At 37.9% G+C, this 21,469-nt stretch overlaps 1 protein-coding gene across 1 annotated transcript; it reads right to left on the bottom strand.

Annotated features, from left to right (window-relative positions):
* Positions 1-10,745: 10,745 nt before the first annotated feature.
* On the bottom strand, positions 10,746-20,556 carry LOC136854928 (uncharacterized). The gene is given in 10 exon segments (XM_067131461.1): positions 10,746-12,743; positions 12,746-14,151; positions 14,612-14,846; positions 15,086-15,151; positions 15,154-15,235; positions 15,723-15,853; positions 16,569-16,778; positions 17,587-17,777; positions 18,818-19,004; positions 20,336-20,556. Coding segments are annotated over 10 exon segments (4,077 nt in total). The 5' UTR covers positions 20,508-20,556; the 3' UTR covers positions 10,746-11,346.
* Positions 20,557-21,469: the final 913 nt, after the last annotated feature.

Below are 21,469 nucleotides of genomic sequence, written 5' to 3'. Positions count from 1 at the left end.
AGCTGACTATGCAATGTAGATGGCAAATGCGATTTAGGCAAACAGTTTCAGGTTTCCTTGCAGCCAGTTAACTTGACACTAGCGAGTAGAACTTGTACAAATTGAGGTTGGAACTCCAGCCACAAAGATGTAAGTACAGCCAAAATGTTGTTGAAGGAGATTTGGAAACATTAAAAGGCATACTTGGTAACAAAACTGTGCAGGTGCAAAGGTAAGGCAAAACTCTCATTTGGCAGTGTATGGATATTTCTTTTATTTTACCCTTTTTCTATTCTCAAAATAATCATGTTTCTGTAAGTACTTATTATCAACCCTTATGTCAAATGATCGACGTTATTTGAATCCATAGTAAGACTGTAATGGTTGATAGTACATGGAACATACTTATCATTACTGTGTCAGTGTCTTCGTGTGAGATTCAGATTGTCACCTCCTCAAAATACTTATTTGGATAGTAGTGGCTGAGAGAGAAGTCTTGTTTTACTAAGTAACCGCCAGTAAAAGTAATCCTTTGAGATTCCTAGGTCATCTTATTTCCAACGTTTGAAGTTCCAGTGATATGGTCAGCCAAAAATTTAGGGTGAACTATAGCATGTCATCTTTCTATTTTATGTTTATCATTGTCAAACTTACTGCAGCTTCCAAATGATAATAATATATCTATAGTAGGACAAGTAAATTCACAAGTAATAAAAGAAAAACATTATTATGTACATAATCGGCCAGTGGGATTTGCCATAGATGAATTTGGAACGTCCCCAAAATCTCAGAGGGTTAACTTTTATTGTCTGTTTCTATTTATCCTGTGATTTCTTGTCATTGGGCAACCTTTCTCCACTTTCATTTAATACCACTGAAATGACTATCATTTAATTTTAGTACTTTTTTTCTTGTTGCATGAATAAATTACTTTTTTTGTTACCTGTTTACTAGTTTTTCATAATTAGAAAGTTCGTACAATAGTACAAGTTAGCACTTAGCCCTTACTCAAGTGGTAAGTAGCCTAACCTGGTTATCTAGTTGTGCTTTACCAGTATTTATTTACTTTGTAATTGTACAAAATGATTTTGTTAAATACTGCATTTCCTTCTTGTTGGTGGTTGGCGTTACATTTACACAAAATTCTGTTATTTGGCAATGATGTTAATTACAGCCTTGCTTATATGCGTTAAATAACGAAAACCCATTTTGGCAGAATTAGTGACCAGTTAACAAAGTGGTCAGGCAACCTCAGGACTCTCTGTGCACCCACAAGGTTATTTTCAATCTTCGTGCAAAATTTGATCAATGTCCCCATATGCTATACTTTAGGAACCTTCCAATAAAACCTTCAAAGAGGTCAAAGAAAGCAGTGAATTTGTATCTGTAAGCAGTTGAAAAGTATTTAAAACTTTTTTTTTTTTTTGTACATTGTACCGTTACAACACAAACACCACTCTTGATAGTTAGTAACTAGTACCAGACTTTTTGTTATTTTTTATGAGATTTTGTTATTTGTTTATAAGGCTGTGTGGCTTTAATAACTGCAGGAGAAATTCTAGTAAGCCTTGATTGCTGATATTCAGGAACTAAATTCACCTTTTCCTTTTACTAGAAAGGTGTCACTTATAGAGGCTGTGATTCCTTTATGACTAAACGTTCATTTGTGGTCAGAGAAGGCACTGTTTCAACCTCGTCCAATCTTCCTTCCTTAGGGTCCTTATATCTGCTGCAGTGTCAGTTCTCTCAGGTTATGACCTTATCCCTGCCTTTCTTATTTGTTTAGAGTGACTTGTTATCAAAGATTCATGGTTGAATGCTTGTAATGAGTGTATAGTTATCTTTGAAAATATACAAACAGAGAAACGTCTGAACATTTGCCAACATAACTCATTAGCTGTTAAAAGAAAGCGTGCGATCTGGCCTCACTGTAACCAACTCAAATATGTAAACACTGGGAGATTAAAAAGAGTTTCAGTAAGCTAACATGGCAATTCTACATCTGTTACTTAGAAGATAAATAGTTAAGTATAGAATTTCATAGAAGCCAGTAACAGTTCCGCATTCTCAAAGATCTTAGAAAAATCAAATGGCCATGTGGATGTTAACTTGCCATTAACTTAATTTAAGTTTACAGAGGATAGGTTCAGAGCAAGAGGGTTTGAAGGGATAGTTTCACTTGGTAGCTAAGAAAATATATCAGACTTTGTTAGAATGTCAAGATATTGAAGAAACCATTATACTTTTTTACTTGATTTCAAAAGTAATTAAGTTACAGCACAGTACTGTATTTTCTTAATGTATGGAAAGCCACTATCATTTCAAACAAACTTGAATAGTTTTTGTTATATTAAGTTGAAGGTTCCTACTTCTACTGAGAGTATCGAGGCAGCCTTGCTTCTGCAAGTGGGTTGTTTTCTAGATTTACCTAATACTACTCGGTTTGCTATGCGCTTTATCTTGGCTGCAACTAAAATATGGAATAGTTGCCTAGTGCACTTATGGAATCCTCTGATGTCCAAATATTTAAGTGAGGACAAAATCATTCCTGCCTTTTGCTGACATTGAAATTTCAGTTGTATTAGTTTTATTTTTTATTCCCTCATATTTATTTATTAATCACCCTTTCATAGAGCTTGTCTCTCTCTGCAAGCTGACTTCCCTCTGGAGACCTCTTGGGTTTATAGTGTGTTGACTGGAAAGATAGTATCTCCCTCCCATTCCCATTTAATGACATTCGTCTCAAGTCTTCAGACGCACAGACAAACAGGTTCAGATACAAACGTTTCTGTAACTGAAGCAAAATAGCTCTTGAGAGAGATTTCTCATACCGTATAACTATCACCTGGCTCAAGTTAACAGAAGTCCATTACTTGGGTATTGAAGGCTTCTTACAGATATACTATATATAACTATGTCAATCAGTACCTTTGGTTAATTCAAAACACTGTCAGTATTATGTCAAAGTAGAGGACACACTTGAGTAACTTTCAATGTCCTTTAAGTTAGTTGCTTAGAAGTTATTTGGGTATTGTTTTTCCGTGCAGGTTTTTCTCCAACTTGAAAGGTGAGAGTTTCTTTCGTACTTTTTCTCAGGGTATAGTATTTCCTAACACCAGAATTTTTTTTTTATTACAGTCTTATAAATGTGGAGTATCATAAAATTACTAAAGGACCTGTAAATATTTTGCGAGACAATGGAGGACACTCTCTGCCATTTATAAGGTCTAAACTCTTAAGTGGACTTGAAAGGTAAGTTCATAAAAGTACTAGTAGATATCAGTATGGTTCTTCGTTGATAACAGAAATTGCAGGTAAAATATTCAGGGAGTTTGGGAAATAATAGTTATTGATAGAATTTCTGTAGAGAGAATTGCAATACTGTATAGTCTATATAAGATGTAACCAAATGAGAGTTGATATCAAAACGGAAGCAGGAAGCGTGTCGGCATTCCCGTGATGTTATCGTGGCCGTCGCCAAAGAAAGAGGAAGTTTCCTTATCTTAGAGAATGTAGACAACTGTTTGATAAATTTCTCCTTTTCAGAGATTTAGCCCAGCGTTAAACGAACAGTTTTAAATTCCTCCTCATGACCATCTTACCTTGGTTTTAGACTCAGCTCATTTCAGAGATGTATAGAAGCAGTTGCCCTCTGTTTAGTCGAAACTCTGTAATATTATGTGTACATTTCCAACCTGCATGTAAACTTAGGTGCAAACATTTCTGCTGGATGGGTCATTTTGTATTTGTACTTAAAGCATGGGCTCCCATCCACTACCCCTGGCAAAAACTTGAAAAGTTTCTTCATGATATCTAGAAAACCAGCCTTTCACAGAGCCTATAGGCGTACTAGTATATCTTGCAAAACCTTAGAGTGTAGCTCATAAACTTTATTTGTAGTGTTATTTGTAGTAACGTAGCATTTTGAGGACTGGAAAATCTTAGAGAACAGATTGTTCTGAGTATTCACAATTGTGTTTTGTAGTTGTTTGACGCAGTCCAAGTGCAAAGTTGTTGAGACATAGTCCATTAGGAATCTATTTTGGTTGCTCCAAAGTAAAGGAAATTAAGTTTTGAATTCTGTACTTAAACCTACATCTACTATTAGTGTTTTTTGCATTACGCAGTACATTTTTATACTGTGTGTCCTGACTGCCTTCTCTTTGTATAGATAACTGTACACTAGATTATTTTTACTCTTAAGCAATATACTTACCTGTATGGAATCCAAAGTCTTTCTTCATAAGGTGATAATATTCAAAATGCACATAATGAAATCCTTCATTTATTTGTTTATTTACTTTTTTTTTTTTTAGATTCACTAGAGTCATTTGCTAGTCTGCGTTTAATACTGGTCCTGTTCTGGTCAGGAGTGGAAATGACTGGTGGTTCTCAAAACTTACAGCCATTGATTTGATGGTTGGTGCAGACTGGTTCTTTCAGTATAGAGAGTATTAAAGTAAATTAAGTGTGCAGCCTTGTAGGGTATGATTAGAATCAGGAGGACAGAGTGAAAAGGTATTTGAATTCACAAATAGAATATCGTACAATGATAAAACTTGACCAGAGGTTTGAATGAGGAAACAGGGCGCCTTAATAATCCAGCTTTTGAAAAGTGATAGCTATAAATTTCCGTAGTTTCCATCAGTGTATTATACTGTATAAAATTGGTAACTCGGAGAGCCTACCCAGTTTTATTTTTTTTTTTTTTTTTTTTTTTAGGAGAACCTGTAACGTTATCCATTAACATATTCTGTCCCTGTTGGGACACTAAGAAAAGCTTTCATTTGTATAAAATGACAGCACTTGAAAGCTTGTTGATTCTCTTATGTATATTTAGAATTGTTCTGAATCCAGAAACTGAAAGATCACTCTTGACCTTTGTTGAACATAGGAGTCTGAAAGATTTAACGTGATACTGTTAGTATAATTAGACTTAAGTCAACTGTGCTGGTAAAGTTTTGGTTAATTTCTTCATTAATTAGACTTAAGTCAACTGTGCTGGTAAAGTTTTGGTTAATTTCTTCATTCCTTATCATTTTTTAAACTGATACCTCCCACCGATAAAAACCTTTCAGAATTTGGAATAAAGTAGATTTTGTGTTGTTGAGTGTGTTGGTGTGTACGGGACATAAAATACCCAGCGATTTTGTGGCTGTCAACAGTTGGTGCACCAGTCATTTTTCTCCTGACCAGTTCAGACATAGATTAGGGATGACAGCTCTACTCTGATCTGTAGTTTTCAGGCTTTCTTAGCCTGAGTATTGGTTTAAGACCCCCCCCCCCTCATAAATTATTAACCTAGTTGCACTTTTAAAATGTAATGATAACTTATCTACTGATGGTAATGAATAATAATACATTTGTTAAATTCACCACATTTAGGATAATAGTGTTTGAAATAAGTGTTGGAATACTTTTGTTTAATATTACTTATTCCACCATTATCTCTACTGAATCATCTAAATGTCATATTCCTTTTTATAAATCTATTTTTTCACTTGTTAAAACTTTCAAGTGTTGCTGTATCCACTTGCTGGATTTTTTTGGGTTTTGGCAAGTCTAATACAGTTGTAAAACAAGCATAATATATTTTATCTAAAATGTTTTCATTTCTAAAAAAAACTGACTCTCAGTTCTAAAGCTCAAAGGGGAATCCTGCAGTTGGCTATTAGACGAATCTGTAAAGGTTGGCTTAGCGTCTCTCTAACTGCAGAGCTGGCGTGTGAAATTCTTGTATGCTGTTGAAGGCTAAAGTATAAATTTTAATTTCTTCTGAGGGGTTTATAAAAGTGTCAATGGTACTGACATGTAGATGCAGGTATGATGAACATTGCCATGTGGATGTATTCAGATACAAAATACTTCCATGTACAAAACAGAGCTTGTTTTCCTTAGATTTGATTCTTCCCTCCACTTTTGACTGTACTTCTGTTCCTTACCTCTTGAAATTATTTTTGTGCACTTTGGTTTTGATAGAAAAATTTTCTAAAGTTAATAGGAAGCTTAGATGAAGAGAAATCAAATTTTACCAGACTTCCCATAAAACACTACTCTCTCTCTCTCTCTAGTTTTGGAATAAGGAAAGGAAATCACAAAACAATGTAATTTTGACACATGGTGAAGTGGAGGAGGTCTAGGCCCAGAAACATCAGGGTGCCAGCCACAGTAACCATCAAAATAACAAGCTGTGCCAACAGCCTATTTGCTGTCCTTAATAGCATCCACAAAGGCCCCCCTAGATCATATGACCTACCTGCACAATTCACCTGCTAAGATGTCCCTTACGCTGGAGTGATGAACTTTGTATTTATCTTGGGACCTCTGTTAAGACATCCCCTAAGTCAAACTGAGAACTTTCTTGAATATTAAAAAAAAGTTAGCGTAAGGGATTTTGTAGCCAGATGAGAATAGAAAGTCAAGACTGTAATGATATCCAGCATAATGTATATCTTTGGTGCTGGAAGCCTAGGGAGAAAATATAGACCCACAAAGAGTTAGTGCAACATCCTGTCAATCAGTATTTGCATTTTGGATACTGTACCTGTTTTCTACTTATGATATGGTTTGTTCATGATACAAAGGTGTTTTTAAAATGTTGACTAGAAATGTCAAGTTATGTAAAAATTTATTTGGGATGAATCTTATCTACGGTTAAAGCTAGCTTATATCTCTGTGTTGATTGATGGGCGAGTTTGCATTCAAACAAAAGATTGCTTGGCTGACCCAGATGTCTGTCCCGTACTGATAGCCTCCCCACAACTTAGTGGAGAATTCTGACAAGAGTTGAATATACCTAGTGAACAAGTGAACTAGATAATCATCTGGGTCAGCTAAGCAATCTTCATCTTCTTTTGTTTGAACGCCAACTCGCCTATTTGCGCGGAGATGTAAGCTATGTTTAACAGCAGGTAAAGTTTCCAAATTAAAAATTTTATGAAAATTAGTTTTGATCACTTTTGCCTTCATGGTGGTATCAGAGAGTTTCACCCAGCTATGCTCAAGATTTGGGCTGTTGTAGAATGAGCTGTTGCTATGTCATTATGAATGTACAATAGACTGACACTGTAATCAAGCCGATTGCTACTGACAAGTCTGGTCAAAACGTACAACTGAACCTTTTCCATAAACTCGAAGCTTGCCCTGTTTCAAGTTTTAATTATAGAACTTTCAAATTAATAACTGTAATTTAGCATAAAAGAATTTTAGCAAAACTGATTTTTTTAAAAACCTTCGTGTTTTTTTTGTTTTTTTTCAAAGAATGTCATGTCGAAATCTTGGCATTTCTTGACAGTGTGGAGGTAGGTACGTGGGTCGACTGTCAATGGGTACTAATATCAAAGATCTGAATAAATTGCGATCAAGTTTCTCATGCTCATCCTTGAATGCAGTCTCTATACAGAGGCTGATGGGAGGAACGACATGATGAAGAGGGAGGGAAACTAGCTGGGACAAAATAATGGACACCATTAAAAATTGGAAGAATAGAAGACAGAATAAGAATGAAGAGGATTGAGAAGACTCCAAAGACTGGCCGTTGGGAAAAAGAAGCAAGTTCTTGAACTGTGCTGTTTGAGGACTGGAGTTGAACTAATTCATGGAAAGATAGGGAATGGAGTGACGTATAGTCTCATTAAGACGATGTCATATTTACAAACTGGAGCCTTCGGTGAATGAGAATTTTAATGGCAAACTTGACAGTGGTTGCTTAATTAAGGAGGTAAGAGGGAAGCCTAGTCAGATAGCCAGTGCGAATAAGCATTGGAGTCCCATTGGTTCAAGGGGAAACAGATTCCCTCAGCTAAAAATGCATATGAATCCAGTCAAAATAAAGCTCAGTTTTACTTTTAGGTAGAACAAAGTACTGTACTGGAATCGGGTAACATATATATATGTAGCATTATCTAACTGTATTTTGAAATCTCTACTAACATCATCTAGTTTTCTGGTAGTAACTGTTATGCTTTCCAAGTAATACTTAATAATCTTGTAGTGGAACATTATGCCATCGTAAAGCAAGAATTTTAGAGCTCGACTTGCAGACCAAACCTTTGCTTATACTTTCTAATTCTTCAGTCCCCCAAATAGCCAAAAGCTCTGATTCCTCTTCTTTTGATCAAACTTAAGATAAATCCTCAAAAATTTAACTTTTTATAACAAGTATAATTTTTTTACACAGACCCATCGATAATCTTAAAAGCCCTAATTTGCAGTCCAAATGTTCCAAGATGTGTCCTGTATATTCTTACGTCTTGTAGACCGAAGTAGCTGAGCTCGTGCATGTGCCTTCAGCCAATCCTCTTCATTGTTTCAAGTGAGTGGAAGTTGGCGCTGAATATGATTAAAAGGTTTTGTTGAGAAAGTATAAACAATTTTTCATGTAATCGCAGTTTATATAAAATAAAAGTTATACTGTATGTTATTTTCAAAATGCAAGGCAAGGCATTAAGTTATTCATGATCAGAATACCAATTTTGAGAAATACAAATGAAGAAATTTATTCTAAATCCCAGAGCAAAACTTAGGAACTATTTATAGAAGTGTAGACAACTGCCCAGCTACTTCTGTCCATACGATATAAGAACATACATGTTTGGGGTCATTCAAACCACAGATGACAGCCCTACGTGGTCAGTGGGTCCGTACTGAAACAATAAAGGTTTTCAAAACTCAATTAATATAAAAAATTTATTAAGTACAGTTATATTACAGTTTTGGTTACCTTGACAAGTAGTTTTCATGTACACAGTACATGATACACCATGCCAATAATTTTTAAAGGAGAATTTGAACTTTGGTATGAGGCAAATTCTTTCAGTTGTAATTATTGGAATAGTTAGAGGAACTGAATTAAATTATCTTAATTAATTACAAAATAAATTAAAATTTAAAAGTTAAGAATAATCAGAACTATATAAAGTTTCACCAAGAAAAAATTCAAAATTCCTAAATTTATTATGTATATTACTAGCCCTTATTCCATGTGCCTGTGATATGCTAGTAGGTTTTCAAATAGACCTTTAAATACTGATGTGTTGGTTGCAAGAGAATAGCAGTGATTATTGGAGTGTGGTGAAGCTGCCTTGTGTTGGCCGTGCATTTCTCATTTGAGTAAAAACAAATGTGACCTGAATGAACCATCAAGTAATGAAAAATGGTGACATTAACAACCTGTCTGTCACTCAAGCTAATAGACTCCTAAAATGGGCATCCATACTACAAAAAGGTTTCAAACTTCCACCCACATGACCAGATTACATCATACAATGTCTGTGAATGGCTGCGTCTTCGGAAAGGCCTTCTCAGCTAAATAACTAACTGCTTTTGCTGATTACCTACATTTACCTAGATTTTTGTGATTTCCGAGCCTCAGCAAATACCAAGGAGCCAGAAATATGGGGCACTATAAAGACACTGACCTGTACAATACAGAGAAACAATATTATAAGCCATATCTCAAGTTTAATACTATCCCAAGTAACCACCGCTACGGCAAAACTGGGACGGCCTGCAAAGATCAGGTACGAGTTGTTTGGTGAAAAACTCCCTTCGCTCTTGGTATAAACCCAGATGGCCAAAATTAGCATACAAGAAACATGAAAATGACCAAGAACACACTGGATTAAAGCCAGTTGGGAAGACAAACAAGTCAGCTGCAAACTAGGGCAGTTTTGGCAAGACAGCACAACAGCCTGTGAAAATCTGTCTGGACCCCATTTGCAATACAATTAACACTTCAAGATGGGAAACCAACACCCATCTATCGAGTTCCTTCATATTCACCACAGGTTTTCTCAAGAACATTTCCATCACTGAACTACGGAAGTCTTGTACCAGCAGTGTGCTTACTTACAATTCCAGGAAATGGTCTATGACTGATTTTATACATAACCATAAAGAACCAACTACAAAATCTTATCAAATACTAATGGATATTTTGCAAGATGCACGAGCATGAACTGAACACAGAAATCACATAATGGTAAATATTTAAGTCTGCAGACAAACTTGAAAGATACCAAGTGTTAACCACTGACAACGTATAAACTGGTAAAGAGAAACAGATTTTTCAAAGCAAAAGTAAACATACCTTATATCTTTACATACAGAAAAGAATGTGGGTGGTGACTCTGCCATGGATAATTCATATTACTGACAAAATTTCATTCTGCAATCAAAACCTGCCTAACCAACACTCTTTGTAACTGCCACTGGTAAGCACCTTTTATAGTTATTTCAGATGTCAACTGACTATTTCATTACCTACTAGCAAATATAGCAACATGGATAATAGAACATATTTTCTGATGGAACAATCAGTTTTTATGTGAAGATGAATATTAATGACTCATTTACATCACAAAAAGAGGCATTGGAATTCATTAAGTTTGTTTCAAATGATACATATAAATTCTCAAAATTTCTGTCAACAGTCGCATCTTTGTAGTAGATTTAGAAATGAATATCTAGGAATCCAAAGTGGAAACAAATGGTAAAAGTACATGAAAATACAATAACATCTAATCACTGGGTAAGAAAAATAAACGACGACAAAACACAGCATTACAATTGCGTCATTTTTCACTTGACTTACATTAAATAAAGTTAGGTTTATTGTGACTTTTAAATATTTGGTATACATTTTGTTAAAACTTAAGTACCAGTAAATGTTAACAAGTGAGTATATACAAATGTAATGGAAGACAATGGCATCGCCAATACGAGCGAAAAATTAAGAAAATTATATAAACTTACAGACAAAATTGTTAGATGAAAATAAATTCTTTGATCTTAAAGACAGATTAGTAAGAGTATATATCAGATTGTTAAGAATGTGAAGGGACGTTTCTTACATGACTATTCATGCATTTATAGACTAGCATCAGTCATAACTATATCATAAAGGTACGCTCCAATGATTTACACATGAACTACTTGACGAGGCTTTTCTCGAATACCTCGCAAATACATATCTTCAATGAGAAATGCCAATGAATAGAGGGGGAAACTTTTGTTTGATAAAATTCTGTGCATTAGTCTTGCAAATTCTTTTGAAAATATACAGATTAGGTCCTCCATTTCATGACCAAAAGTAAACCGAGTTTTGTATGGACAAACCCCTGGTCAGTTTAAATAAATTAAAATACCCTTCCTTGTAAGACAAAAATCCAAGTTTTGTAAATCTGAGAATCACTTGAGGTAAGAAGGGTATGAGTCGCATAGCTTACTTTGTAAACTTGAGTATTTTAGAACACTGTAAATGTTTAACCTAAAATTAAGTAGACATATTCACAGGAGATGGTCGCTTTTTACCGTAACACAGTCGTGAAATCACCCGCTCTGTACTGCCAAGAGGAAACCGTCAGATTATATCCTCCTTGAGAAAATTTTAGAATTTGGGGACAATGTTGATTTTTGCATGTTGAACTTGGGTGACTGTGGGGACGAAAGGATGATGCTTCGACTGACAGTAACATTTCCATGTCTAGTTGGGCTGCAGATGGACTCGACTATATTTATGGTGGATTTCGTTTCACGCTGCACCTGAGGAAGCCCGAGGAAACCTGTGAACATGGCTTGGCTTTGAGAACTCGTTTTGAGTGCCTGCAAGCTCAGGAGGGACTGGGAAGCTTGCATACCTGAGTTTGATATAACACCTGAAATATTCTGTACATTTTCTTCAGTCACCACCCTAGAAATCCTCAAGTTCACCGCACTTTTTGCTGGCATCAGAGTTCCACACGCTGGTTTTTTAGGCACTGCACCCTTCGATGTGGATTCCTGAGGGCCCTGTGAGCATGACGATTTTGAGGTACTTTCGAAATGGAGATTCTCAGAAAGAGGCAGCCTTCGTTGATCCGAGACTTCTAGCTTCTGAAGGCCTTCTGGTGGGGAAGGGACAACACTCGACACTGAGCTGAGAATACTCATCTGGACTTGTTTGTTTCCCTCTGGGGTGCTTGTCTTTGGACCATCTTTCAGTGCCTTGGCTTTGTTTGCATCTAACGCAGTAATAGGAGTCTTCTTTGCTGACTGTTTGGTGTTGTCAGGTGTACTTGTTTTTGGAGTACTCTTAGTGAGCTTGTGGTCAACCATACCTCTTCTCTGGGGCGTTGCATGAGAAGGCAGTTTCATGGCCTCGTCAGTTTTCTTGTCAGTTTTGGAATCCACGTGATGATCGCAATTAATTTTAATAGCTGGAGGCGTTGGAGTTGTATTTTTAGACCTAAACGGGCTCTTGAGGCGAGGCGTGTCCTTATCATCACCTTTTTTGGGGGTAATAACATGGACTCTTGGTCTTCGAAACACTTTCATGCCTGCCTGAAGAGCTTTCGCCGTTCTGTCCTGGAATGAGTTCCGCCTCTGAGCTAGCTGCCCCTGCTTCATGGGAGACTTCTTCGGGGTCCACGGACTTTCAAATCGTTCCCGCAGCATGGAAAACTTTCTTCTTGGCCGGGACTGTTCGCCTGTCCCAAGAGGAGTGTCGGTAGCTTGCGCAAAAAGTCTGTCTTGATTTTCTGGCCTCACCTCTCCTTCCACAGTTACCTTTTCCTGTTCGAGCTGCTTCTGTTCTTCTATCATTTCACTGACCTCTAACAATGTTTTGCTGTCTGGAACAGAAATGGCTCTAACCATCTCCTTTGTGCTTTCTCTGTTGCTTCGCCTTGAAGTACGAGAAAGTCCAGAGCAATTGTTCCTCATCCTCTCACTATAATATCTGAATGAGAGATCAGACATAGTAGAGTAATAGAGGTTACAAAGGATTCCTTGGCACGAACATCGCCAATGGTGACAACTAGTGATGACCTGCTATTCAGGGAATTCATCTGGGACGATGCATCACTATTCTCTGGCTTCTCAATGTCCCCAACCCAAATCGTTTCGTAGTTTGGTATATCATCGACAGAATTTGATTTGTTGAAGGGTCTGTTTGCCCGAAGTTGATTCAGCATGCTCATTAACCTATTGTCATCTTCAGCACAAGCTTTTTCCTCCACTTCTTCCTCTGGGTCCTCAAAACACGTCTCGAGACGGACAGCACTCAGGTCTGGGAGGGATCTGGATAACACAGAGTCACTGTCTTCCATCATGCTTATGGATCTGCGACCTTGGACTGTCTTTAGGATACTGTAATCTGAGCAGTGACTAGAAGCTAGCGTGCTGTCCAACAACTTCAGTCTTTCTTTGACAGTGCTATTATCGTGTATTCTGTCTTCAATGTCAGAATAAGTCTTCCAGTGTCTCACACCCCACATGGCCCTGTTTATATTAACTGCGCAAATGTTCTCGTAATCGTGAGGTATGGACGAATGGGTGGTCCGAGTTTCATCGAGATTGTCGATAAAAAGGTTGGGGGGTTTGGGAGGTAAATCCCTCTTTGCATCTTTTTGGTTTTCATAAACGTTTTCATAATCCGACTGATTTTCTGAACTCAAGCCTGAAGATTCGACTTCAATAATGTGCATTTTATCTATCACGGCTAACTCAACATTAGGAGGTTTGACTGTGTTGGAGTTTTCCATTGTATCCAAGACAGGCTCTTGGTATGATCTGGACGTAACATCAACAGTACTTGTTGTGAGATGTGGGAGGGAGTTTAACTTCATATCAGAATCGGACACTGTGGCTCTATTATTTTTTCTTACGCTAGTTCTTAAAATACTCGTTGACAAGTCCTTCCTTAAGCTATTGCGATTAATGCCACCTGCAACGTGGGGAACACCGACGCTGTTGGGGCTGGAATGGGTGGAAATACCCTGACAAGCAGCACTTTGAGAACTACTCTGACTTGCTGTTGATCGGGGGGTATCCAAAGTATCTGCGCCATCACAAGGAACTGTGGCCTCTTCCAACAGCAGAGGAGCTTTAAAATCTGAGGAAGAGAGCCTAATGTTGAGCTCTCGAGTCATGCTTCGTTCAAAGGAACTGGGACCGTTCGTTTCTTCTTGACTGACAACAGGCGAATTATTATTTGCCCCAGATGCGTCCTGAACTGTTTCAGCAGAAGCACTGACATTTAAGTCACTCATGTTAGACACATTAGCTAGAAGATCTTGCACCGAGCACATGACTTCCGAGGGCTTGTTATAATTCAAGTGGAGCGAAGACTTTGATTGTGTGGCCTCTGAGGCAGGGGAACTTTTCAAGCTGACTCCAGGTGCAGATAAAATACTGAAAAGAAATACTGATCTTAGTAACATGGTCTCATCGTCACAACTGTCAAATGAACCATTTATTTAAACATTAAAAACTTTTTAACTTTGCCAGTTAATTACTGTTAAAATTTACTGGATTGAAATGAGAGTATAACCAGACTGCTGAGTACAATCGAGACTAATGGTTGCTATTCCACAGGATTAAAATTTGAACAATAAAAACACTAACAAAGGTAATCCTTGTTAAGAAAAACGCTTGACGGTGAAAACTGGAAGAAACGTTGTCCTTTAAGCAAACTAAATCTAGCCTTATCTGAGAAAACTGACTCTAACATATTATGCAAGCTTTTTTATGCTAACATACTATGCAAGCTTTTCTGAAAAGGGGAAATTCAACACTAAGATCATCCAAGTCTGGAAAAGGCTGCATCAAATGACCTCTACAGCTCCAACCCTGTTAAAACGAAAGATCTTACCATGCAGGAGACCTGGGTTCATGAGGATACAGGGACTTAATATTCCGTCTAATGGATGCTCTGTAGACACACACTTGTTTTGATTCAGAGCATTTTGTATTGTTGGTCTCCTGGCCAGCTTTCAACCTCTCGCCCTTTTCTGCATCCGGCTGCGTGTGCTTTGTCCATTTCTCAAATGGATTCAAGGGTCCCATCGGGTGAAAAAATCGGTAATATAGGATCAAGCACATTAACCCTGAAAGATGTGAAGTTCTTGTTAATGATAAAGTTTGATGTGGTGGCTCCTGTACATTGTCAATTCCACACAGATATATATATTTCAACCAGGTATTACAGGAAAGAGGATTAAATAACAGTGGCCTGTATTTATATGAACAAAGCTCTTAATACATACAAGATATTCCAGAACTTGGATATTTATCAAGAAAAAGTGGATAACATGAAGTAAGTCACACTACCCAGAATATTACTTGCCTACAGTCATTCCTCCAAACACCACACCAAGAGCTGTGTACTTCAACCAGACATCGTGATGTCCGAGAAAAAGTATGTGATCACAAAAGCACTGTTTTCGATTATTACCACGACGTAGAATGCTAGCATCCTCCACCGTGAATGTCCTTCCTGGAATATTATCCATTATTTAACCAAAAATATTGTGTAGGTTTGCTTTATAGAAACCTTGTATTGTTCATGTGTGCCAATATAGAATATCAATTGCTGTACAATTTTCCTTGTAAATCTGGAGCACAAAAGATTCACAGGTTTAAAGTTTTATCATGATATGATTTGAAGAAGCCACTGGTCTTCAAAGTACCCAGAATGAAAACAAATTGCTCCAAGGTTTGGAACAGTATAAAATGTACCCTTTATGGTCAGGATTTACCACCTATAGGTAAACCAAATAGCTTAACTATGAGCGTTGAGCACTACAAGGTAACTAATGCCCCATCTTTATCATATCATCACTTTTGCAACATGGGCACACTTACTTTCTAAATGAAAGCAAGGTTAGCACAACTTATCCCACAGCCTAAGGACATACAGACATTATTCCTGAAAGTATACAAAATTCAGAAACCATCCATCAATGATCCATGCTCAAACTTACCTTCAGATTGAAAAAACAGAAACAATACGTCACTGCCATAATGAAATTGAATAAATTCTCTTCCCATTTAACTGCACTGATTCCCGTCTTTTGACGTACAACCCAAAGGAACATTGCAATCATGTGTGCACCTGAAAGAAAAAGAAACATGAGTAACTGCTTTCTATAGAAAGCTAAAGCTAAATACTTTCAAGATATATTCAAACATGGGCACCTTACGAACATTTTCATTCACTTCATTCAAGTGCCCTCTTTCCTAACTCAACCATCTTCAGAGACTCATTCTCAACTTCAAGCAAACCTAGATAGTGACTTTGAATGGGCAGATGAAAATTGGTCTGTTTCAATGCTTTGTAAACCAATTTTCTTATCTCTTTCTGACATGTTTTCTATCACAATAGTGTCTGAAAATTGGGACACGTCTGATCTATCAGCATTTTGTGCTTAGAAATTAATAGCAGCATGTCCTAGAAAGATGTCATCATGGGCTTCGCTAAGTCTGCTTCAGTGAAAGTGAATGGGCTCTTTGGGTGCCAGATGTATTTCTCCCTTGGACAGATCTTTCAGATTTGCAGGATTATCAACTATTGTATGGTTTGACACCTGAGGAAGCTTTCCACACTTTCATTTGAACAGAGGACTCTTAAAGAACTTCCATCTAATAAATGACCAACCTCCTCATGCTGGGAAAATATGCAACAGGACAACAAGACATTAAAAGCTATAAGGTATGCATACATATAAAACTAACTAACTAAACCTTACTTCAAGGTAAATCAAGCATTATATTGTACTGTCCATGACTACTGTAATTTTAAAATAAACAAACCGACATGAGGTCCTTACCCATGACTAGAAGCAGCCATCCTTTAAGCACAGTGGCAACCAGTGCCAGAGACGCCACTCTCGCTGCTATCATTCCTACCCGCCAAAACGTCTGAAGAGTGAGGCCGGATATCGTCATTTTGTGCTTGTCTAGACGGGCATTTCTCATAGCCTTAGTGTACGCGGCAATTCCCCAGGCCAGCGAAACCATGGAAGTGAAAGCCGTGAGGGCTGGAAGAAAAAACAGCAGAACGGGAATTGAGAGGAAGAACAATGCAATGTTTTATCCTTCTGAAATCATTTATGGGAAAATTTTTAGTCTTCACAACGACGATCAACACCTTGAAACTTCTTTCCATATTTTCTGTTGTGTTTTGAGTTTTTAGCTGCCCTGCCCAGAGCCATTTGAAGAAAATACAGTAATGCTTGATTATTTGTGATATTGACACTTGCTCTGTAAGTACTAAACATATTTTTGATCACCAAACTCTGAACTACGAAACAAGAGGGCCCTACAAATTCAAGGAATTAGACTGAATCCTCAGTATCAACCAAATGATAATTTAATAAAGTTCAGTGAACTAAATGAAAAATTTTTTAATAGGCCTGTAATGTGCAAAATACTTTACAAGACTGTTTAGCTAATGGAGAAATGAAATTTTCAATAGCATAGCTGTATCACAAATCAAAAGGTAATAATATAATCTATAACTACCAAGAGGCTACTCAATTCTCATCTTCCAGCAAGAAATCTCTTCATCCTAACAAAAACAAAAAAAAATACAGTTCAATCTTGTGACAGGCACCATAGAGATTTTATTGCAAAACTCAGGATATTCAAACCTCCCCAAGGCAACACAAACAGCCCTCTCAAATCTCCTATTTGAAGTGCTGCTGTTTTTACTAATCGCAGAAGAAACTTCTGAGCTGCATAGGTGCATTCAACTTACAGTACAATCTGCAACACTCTTACCCTGAAAGGGAAAAGCACCGACAGCAGTTGCTTGGGTAATAATTCACAAAAAACAAAAATCCTTACCTGTCCAAGCAGTGTACTCGAGATAGGACATCATGATATAGAGCTGTAGGACGAGCTGCGGTGCAGACTCCATGAAGGATTCAAACATTCGCAGCATACAGACGTCACTCTGCTGTCGATACAGGTTGTCGTAATCGGCCAAGTCTTGGCTGCGTCTGGCTTTGACCCCGGTCTTGAACATGAGGATGTATCTGAAATCACAAATTTCTTTAGCCATATTTGTAATGTCTTCTCTAAATATACCAGCTCCATCCTCAAGAAAATTAAAATAAATGCTGTGTCGCTGCAGTAAGGACTGAACACTGGCTTTATCTGATACTTTTAAAAGAAAATTAGTCATAAAGGCTTAGACTGGCCAGCTTTAACTTCGCAGTCATATAAGAAAGTTATGCTATCTGACAACTTTACATATTTTAAGTTTTTATGATAAGTTCTCTATGAACTTGGGATATAAATATACAGTGTTTCATTCAAGAACATCTGAAATGTTTGGAGAGGCCCTAAAGTATGAAAACCATTTTTGGGGGATAGAGGATTCATGGAAGTGTGACAGAAGGCTAGGAACAGCCAGTGACCAGGCAGTAAGGACTACATCTGCAACACCTTCTGCTGAGGAAGAAGTTGTGTGTAAAAGCACAGATGAAAACAGATATGTTGATAACAGAGGGATTAAATGAACAGATACGAGAGTGTGCAAGAATTTAGAAGCACTAAACTTAAGTTAATAGAATCCCTATTTAGATATGCTTTCAGAAGTGCAGTTTGTTACAGTCTGATAAGACAATGAAATAGAGGCAAGAGCAATACGGATAACTGAATCACCAGTAACATCAGTAGCAGATGTGACAAACTGAAAGTTGCTGATGCCATAGGGTTTTCATTACTAAACAGACTACGTTACTTAGAAAAGAGCACTGAATTTAGGCCAAAGGCCAAGCTCTGGGACCTACGGGGTCATTCAGCGCTGAAAGGGATACTGACAGAAAAAAGGTCTGAAAGGTGTAACAGGAGGAAAACCTCGCAGTTGCACTATGAATCAATTGTTCAGAGAGGCTGGAAGGTAAGATGGAAGAAAGAGAATATGAACGGAAGTACAGTAACAGGAATGAAAGGGGTTGCAGCTAGGGGCCGAAGGAATGCTGCGAAGAACCTTAAGCGATGCCTACAGACAATGTTACTTATCAGAAAGGCTGGAACCCCAAAGTGTCTGCTGAACAAAAAGATGGCTTACCTGTGTAATATTCCCCACAGGGTAACATGTGCAGCCCAGTACACTTTCGTCACTCGATGCCCATCCGCCAAGTGCCACCTCATCGAGAGTATCATGATGATAATCGCGGGAAAGATGACCAGCATCAACGTAAGCGCCGCCCATATCAACGAACCCGCTAGGAAGTAACGGACCACCAAATTCAAATCTGAAATGCACAATCGGACACTAAACGACAGCAAAATACCCTCTGCAAATATACAGTACGTCTAACTGTCGGGCATTTTGTCTCTGTAATCTTGCCCGTTATCTAGTTTCACATTATGTGCAGTACAGTACATGAATTTCTAGCTTCCATAATTTATTGAAAACTAATAGCTGCCCAGAGAAATCACTCATGCCGAAGAATATTATTGAAGCCTTATCATTTTTCATTTATATTCCCAGGATTTTTATAGTTAAACTGAATGGGTTTACAATGCACATGGGTCCCACAACTAAAGGCAAAGATACTGTACGTGAAATGCAAATGCTCTCGCTTCTATTTTCGTCAACATTTTTGGTGTCTGTTCATTAACACGAATAACAGGCTACCCATTACATATGTCTGTAATTCATGTCTGTAGTTAATCTCAAGATTGGTCTCATATTTTAATAATGATTGATTAATTCATGGATATTAAAACTGGCATCACAATATCTGGATTATTGACTGTTTTCTATTAATAATCATCAATAACTATATAATAAAGCATCTCAACACTGATACTGAAATTCTCATTCTGATAATTTTGAAAGAATATATTCTTTAATAGTCTAGCAGGCTAACAACCTCCATAGGCCTACCTGGGATGAATGTTATTAGGCCTACTGTAGTATTTAACTAATGTCACTGTTCAGATACATGCAGAAACACATGAATAAATGTTAAAAATGACTTGATTGTCACAAATAAGCGAATGACATCAAAATATTTAAAGTTTTCGAGATCAAATAGCCTCTGTAGGCCTATACCCGGGATGAACGTTACCAAGAGGCCTACTGTGATATTTAAGCAATGCCAACGTCCAGATACAATAAGAAAAGCTTAAATAAACTTTAAAAATTACTTAATCGTCGCAAATAAGCGAATGACGTCAAAATAACAATGAAAATAATCGAGATCAATCAGCCTCCTTAGAAACCAGAAATGAACGTTGCCAATAGGCCTATGCTGTGATATTTAAGCGATGCCAACGTTCATATACAATTAGAAAAGCCTCAATAAACATTAATAGTAACCTTATCACCACAAACAAGAGAACGACATCAACATAACATCGCAAATCGCAGATACCCGAAATGAACGTCACCGACAGAACTATGCTGTGACATTTAAGCAATGCCAACGTTTAGAAATGATTAGATCATCCCAAATGAAAGTTAATGACAACTAAATCATCGCAAACAAGCGAAATCCGTCAAAAGATTTAAAATCGTCGCGATATAAGCGACAGAAAAGGGACCATCTTGAGGGTTGCCCGCTCCAGGGTGTCTCACCTGTGCCAATGTCCACGACGAAGGTGGCCATCGAGAACGCCATGAAAGTGCCGTCGAACACCGTGAATGTGGGCATTTTGAAGGCTACGACGCGCCCATCGGTCCTCGGGGGCGGCTCCGTGTACGCCTGGCGTTCCTCCGAGGTGGAATCCCCGTCTGAATTGACCGCCATGGCGGCGACCGTTGCATCTCCTCCCCGCGTGGGGGAAGGTAAACAATCCCAGGCGCGGGGGTGCCAACGTCTTGACAGGTATAGCATATTCTATATTTTATTCTTCAGCCTCTTTTGTGTCTTAAAATAAACCAGTTATATATTTTTATAAGTATGGTTTTGTATTGTATGTTTTTGTGCATAGTTATTGTGATATTTTGCTCAATTCTGGACCGGTGTTTCGATTTAAGGCTTCGGGGAGGTTGGTACGACTGAGGCCAGGTGTTCTGCAGTACTTAAAAGTCTTAACATTCCTTCTTTCCTTTAAATTTCGTTTATTGTCGATAAGATGATCTTCGTGGCGGAGATGTTTGTCACTGAAACACGAGTATAACTCAGGATACAGCTGTCAGACTGCTTAACCATCAATTTAAAGTTACATACAACAGAAGAATTCATTTTAATTTTTTTTCAGTCAGTTGGTACCCCACAAGCCGCCCCTCCTTAAAGGGATGGATGGTACAGAAAAAGAAGTGGGTCCTGGAATAAGGTTTTGGGGGGGAGGCATGAGGGGGGAATGAACGTCTTTTAGCACATGAAAAGGTCCTCCTTCAACCGTTGACAAAAGGGCTGGATGAAACGAGATGGTGGGTGGGGGGGCGGAGATGTCGAAGAAGATCGCGCATAGGCGAATTTCATCGGAGTAAAAGTAGTTGAAATCACTTGGTTCTAAGGCGCCCCTTGACGTAAGTCCTGAGGATGGGGTGGGTGGAATGGGGGTTAATTTCATTAAAAAAAAAATGATCACCCGTGGTGACCTCAGCACGTGTTTCATCCTCCAGGAGGGAACATCTGCTTCTCGGGGCTCGTCGGTAGTTGCCAACACCATCCCTAAATCATTTTTAAAAATCATTAACGTCTGGGTCTTTCTTCTTGCTCGAGAAGGGACAAGATGGTCCCCAGAAAGAGAATGAATCTCATTT

The sequence above is a fragment of the Macrobrachium rosenbergii genome, chromosome 30 (assembly GCF_040412425.1).
Source record: "Macrobrachium rosenbergii isolate ZJJX-2024 chromosome 30, ASM4041242v1, whole genome shotgun sequence".
NCBI classification, from domain to species: Eukaryota; Metazoa; Arthropoda; class Malacostraca; order Decapoda; family Palaemonidae; genus Macrobrachium; species Macrobrachium rosenbergii.
This window is presented reverse-complemented; position numbering and strand designations above follow the sequence as displayed.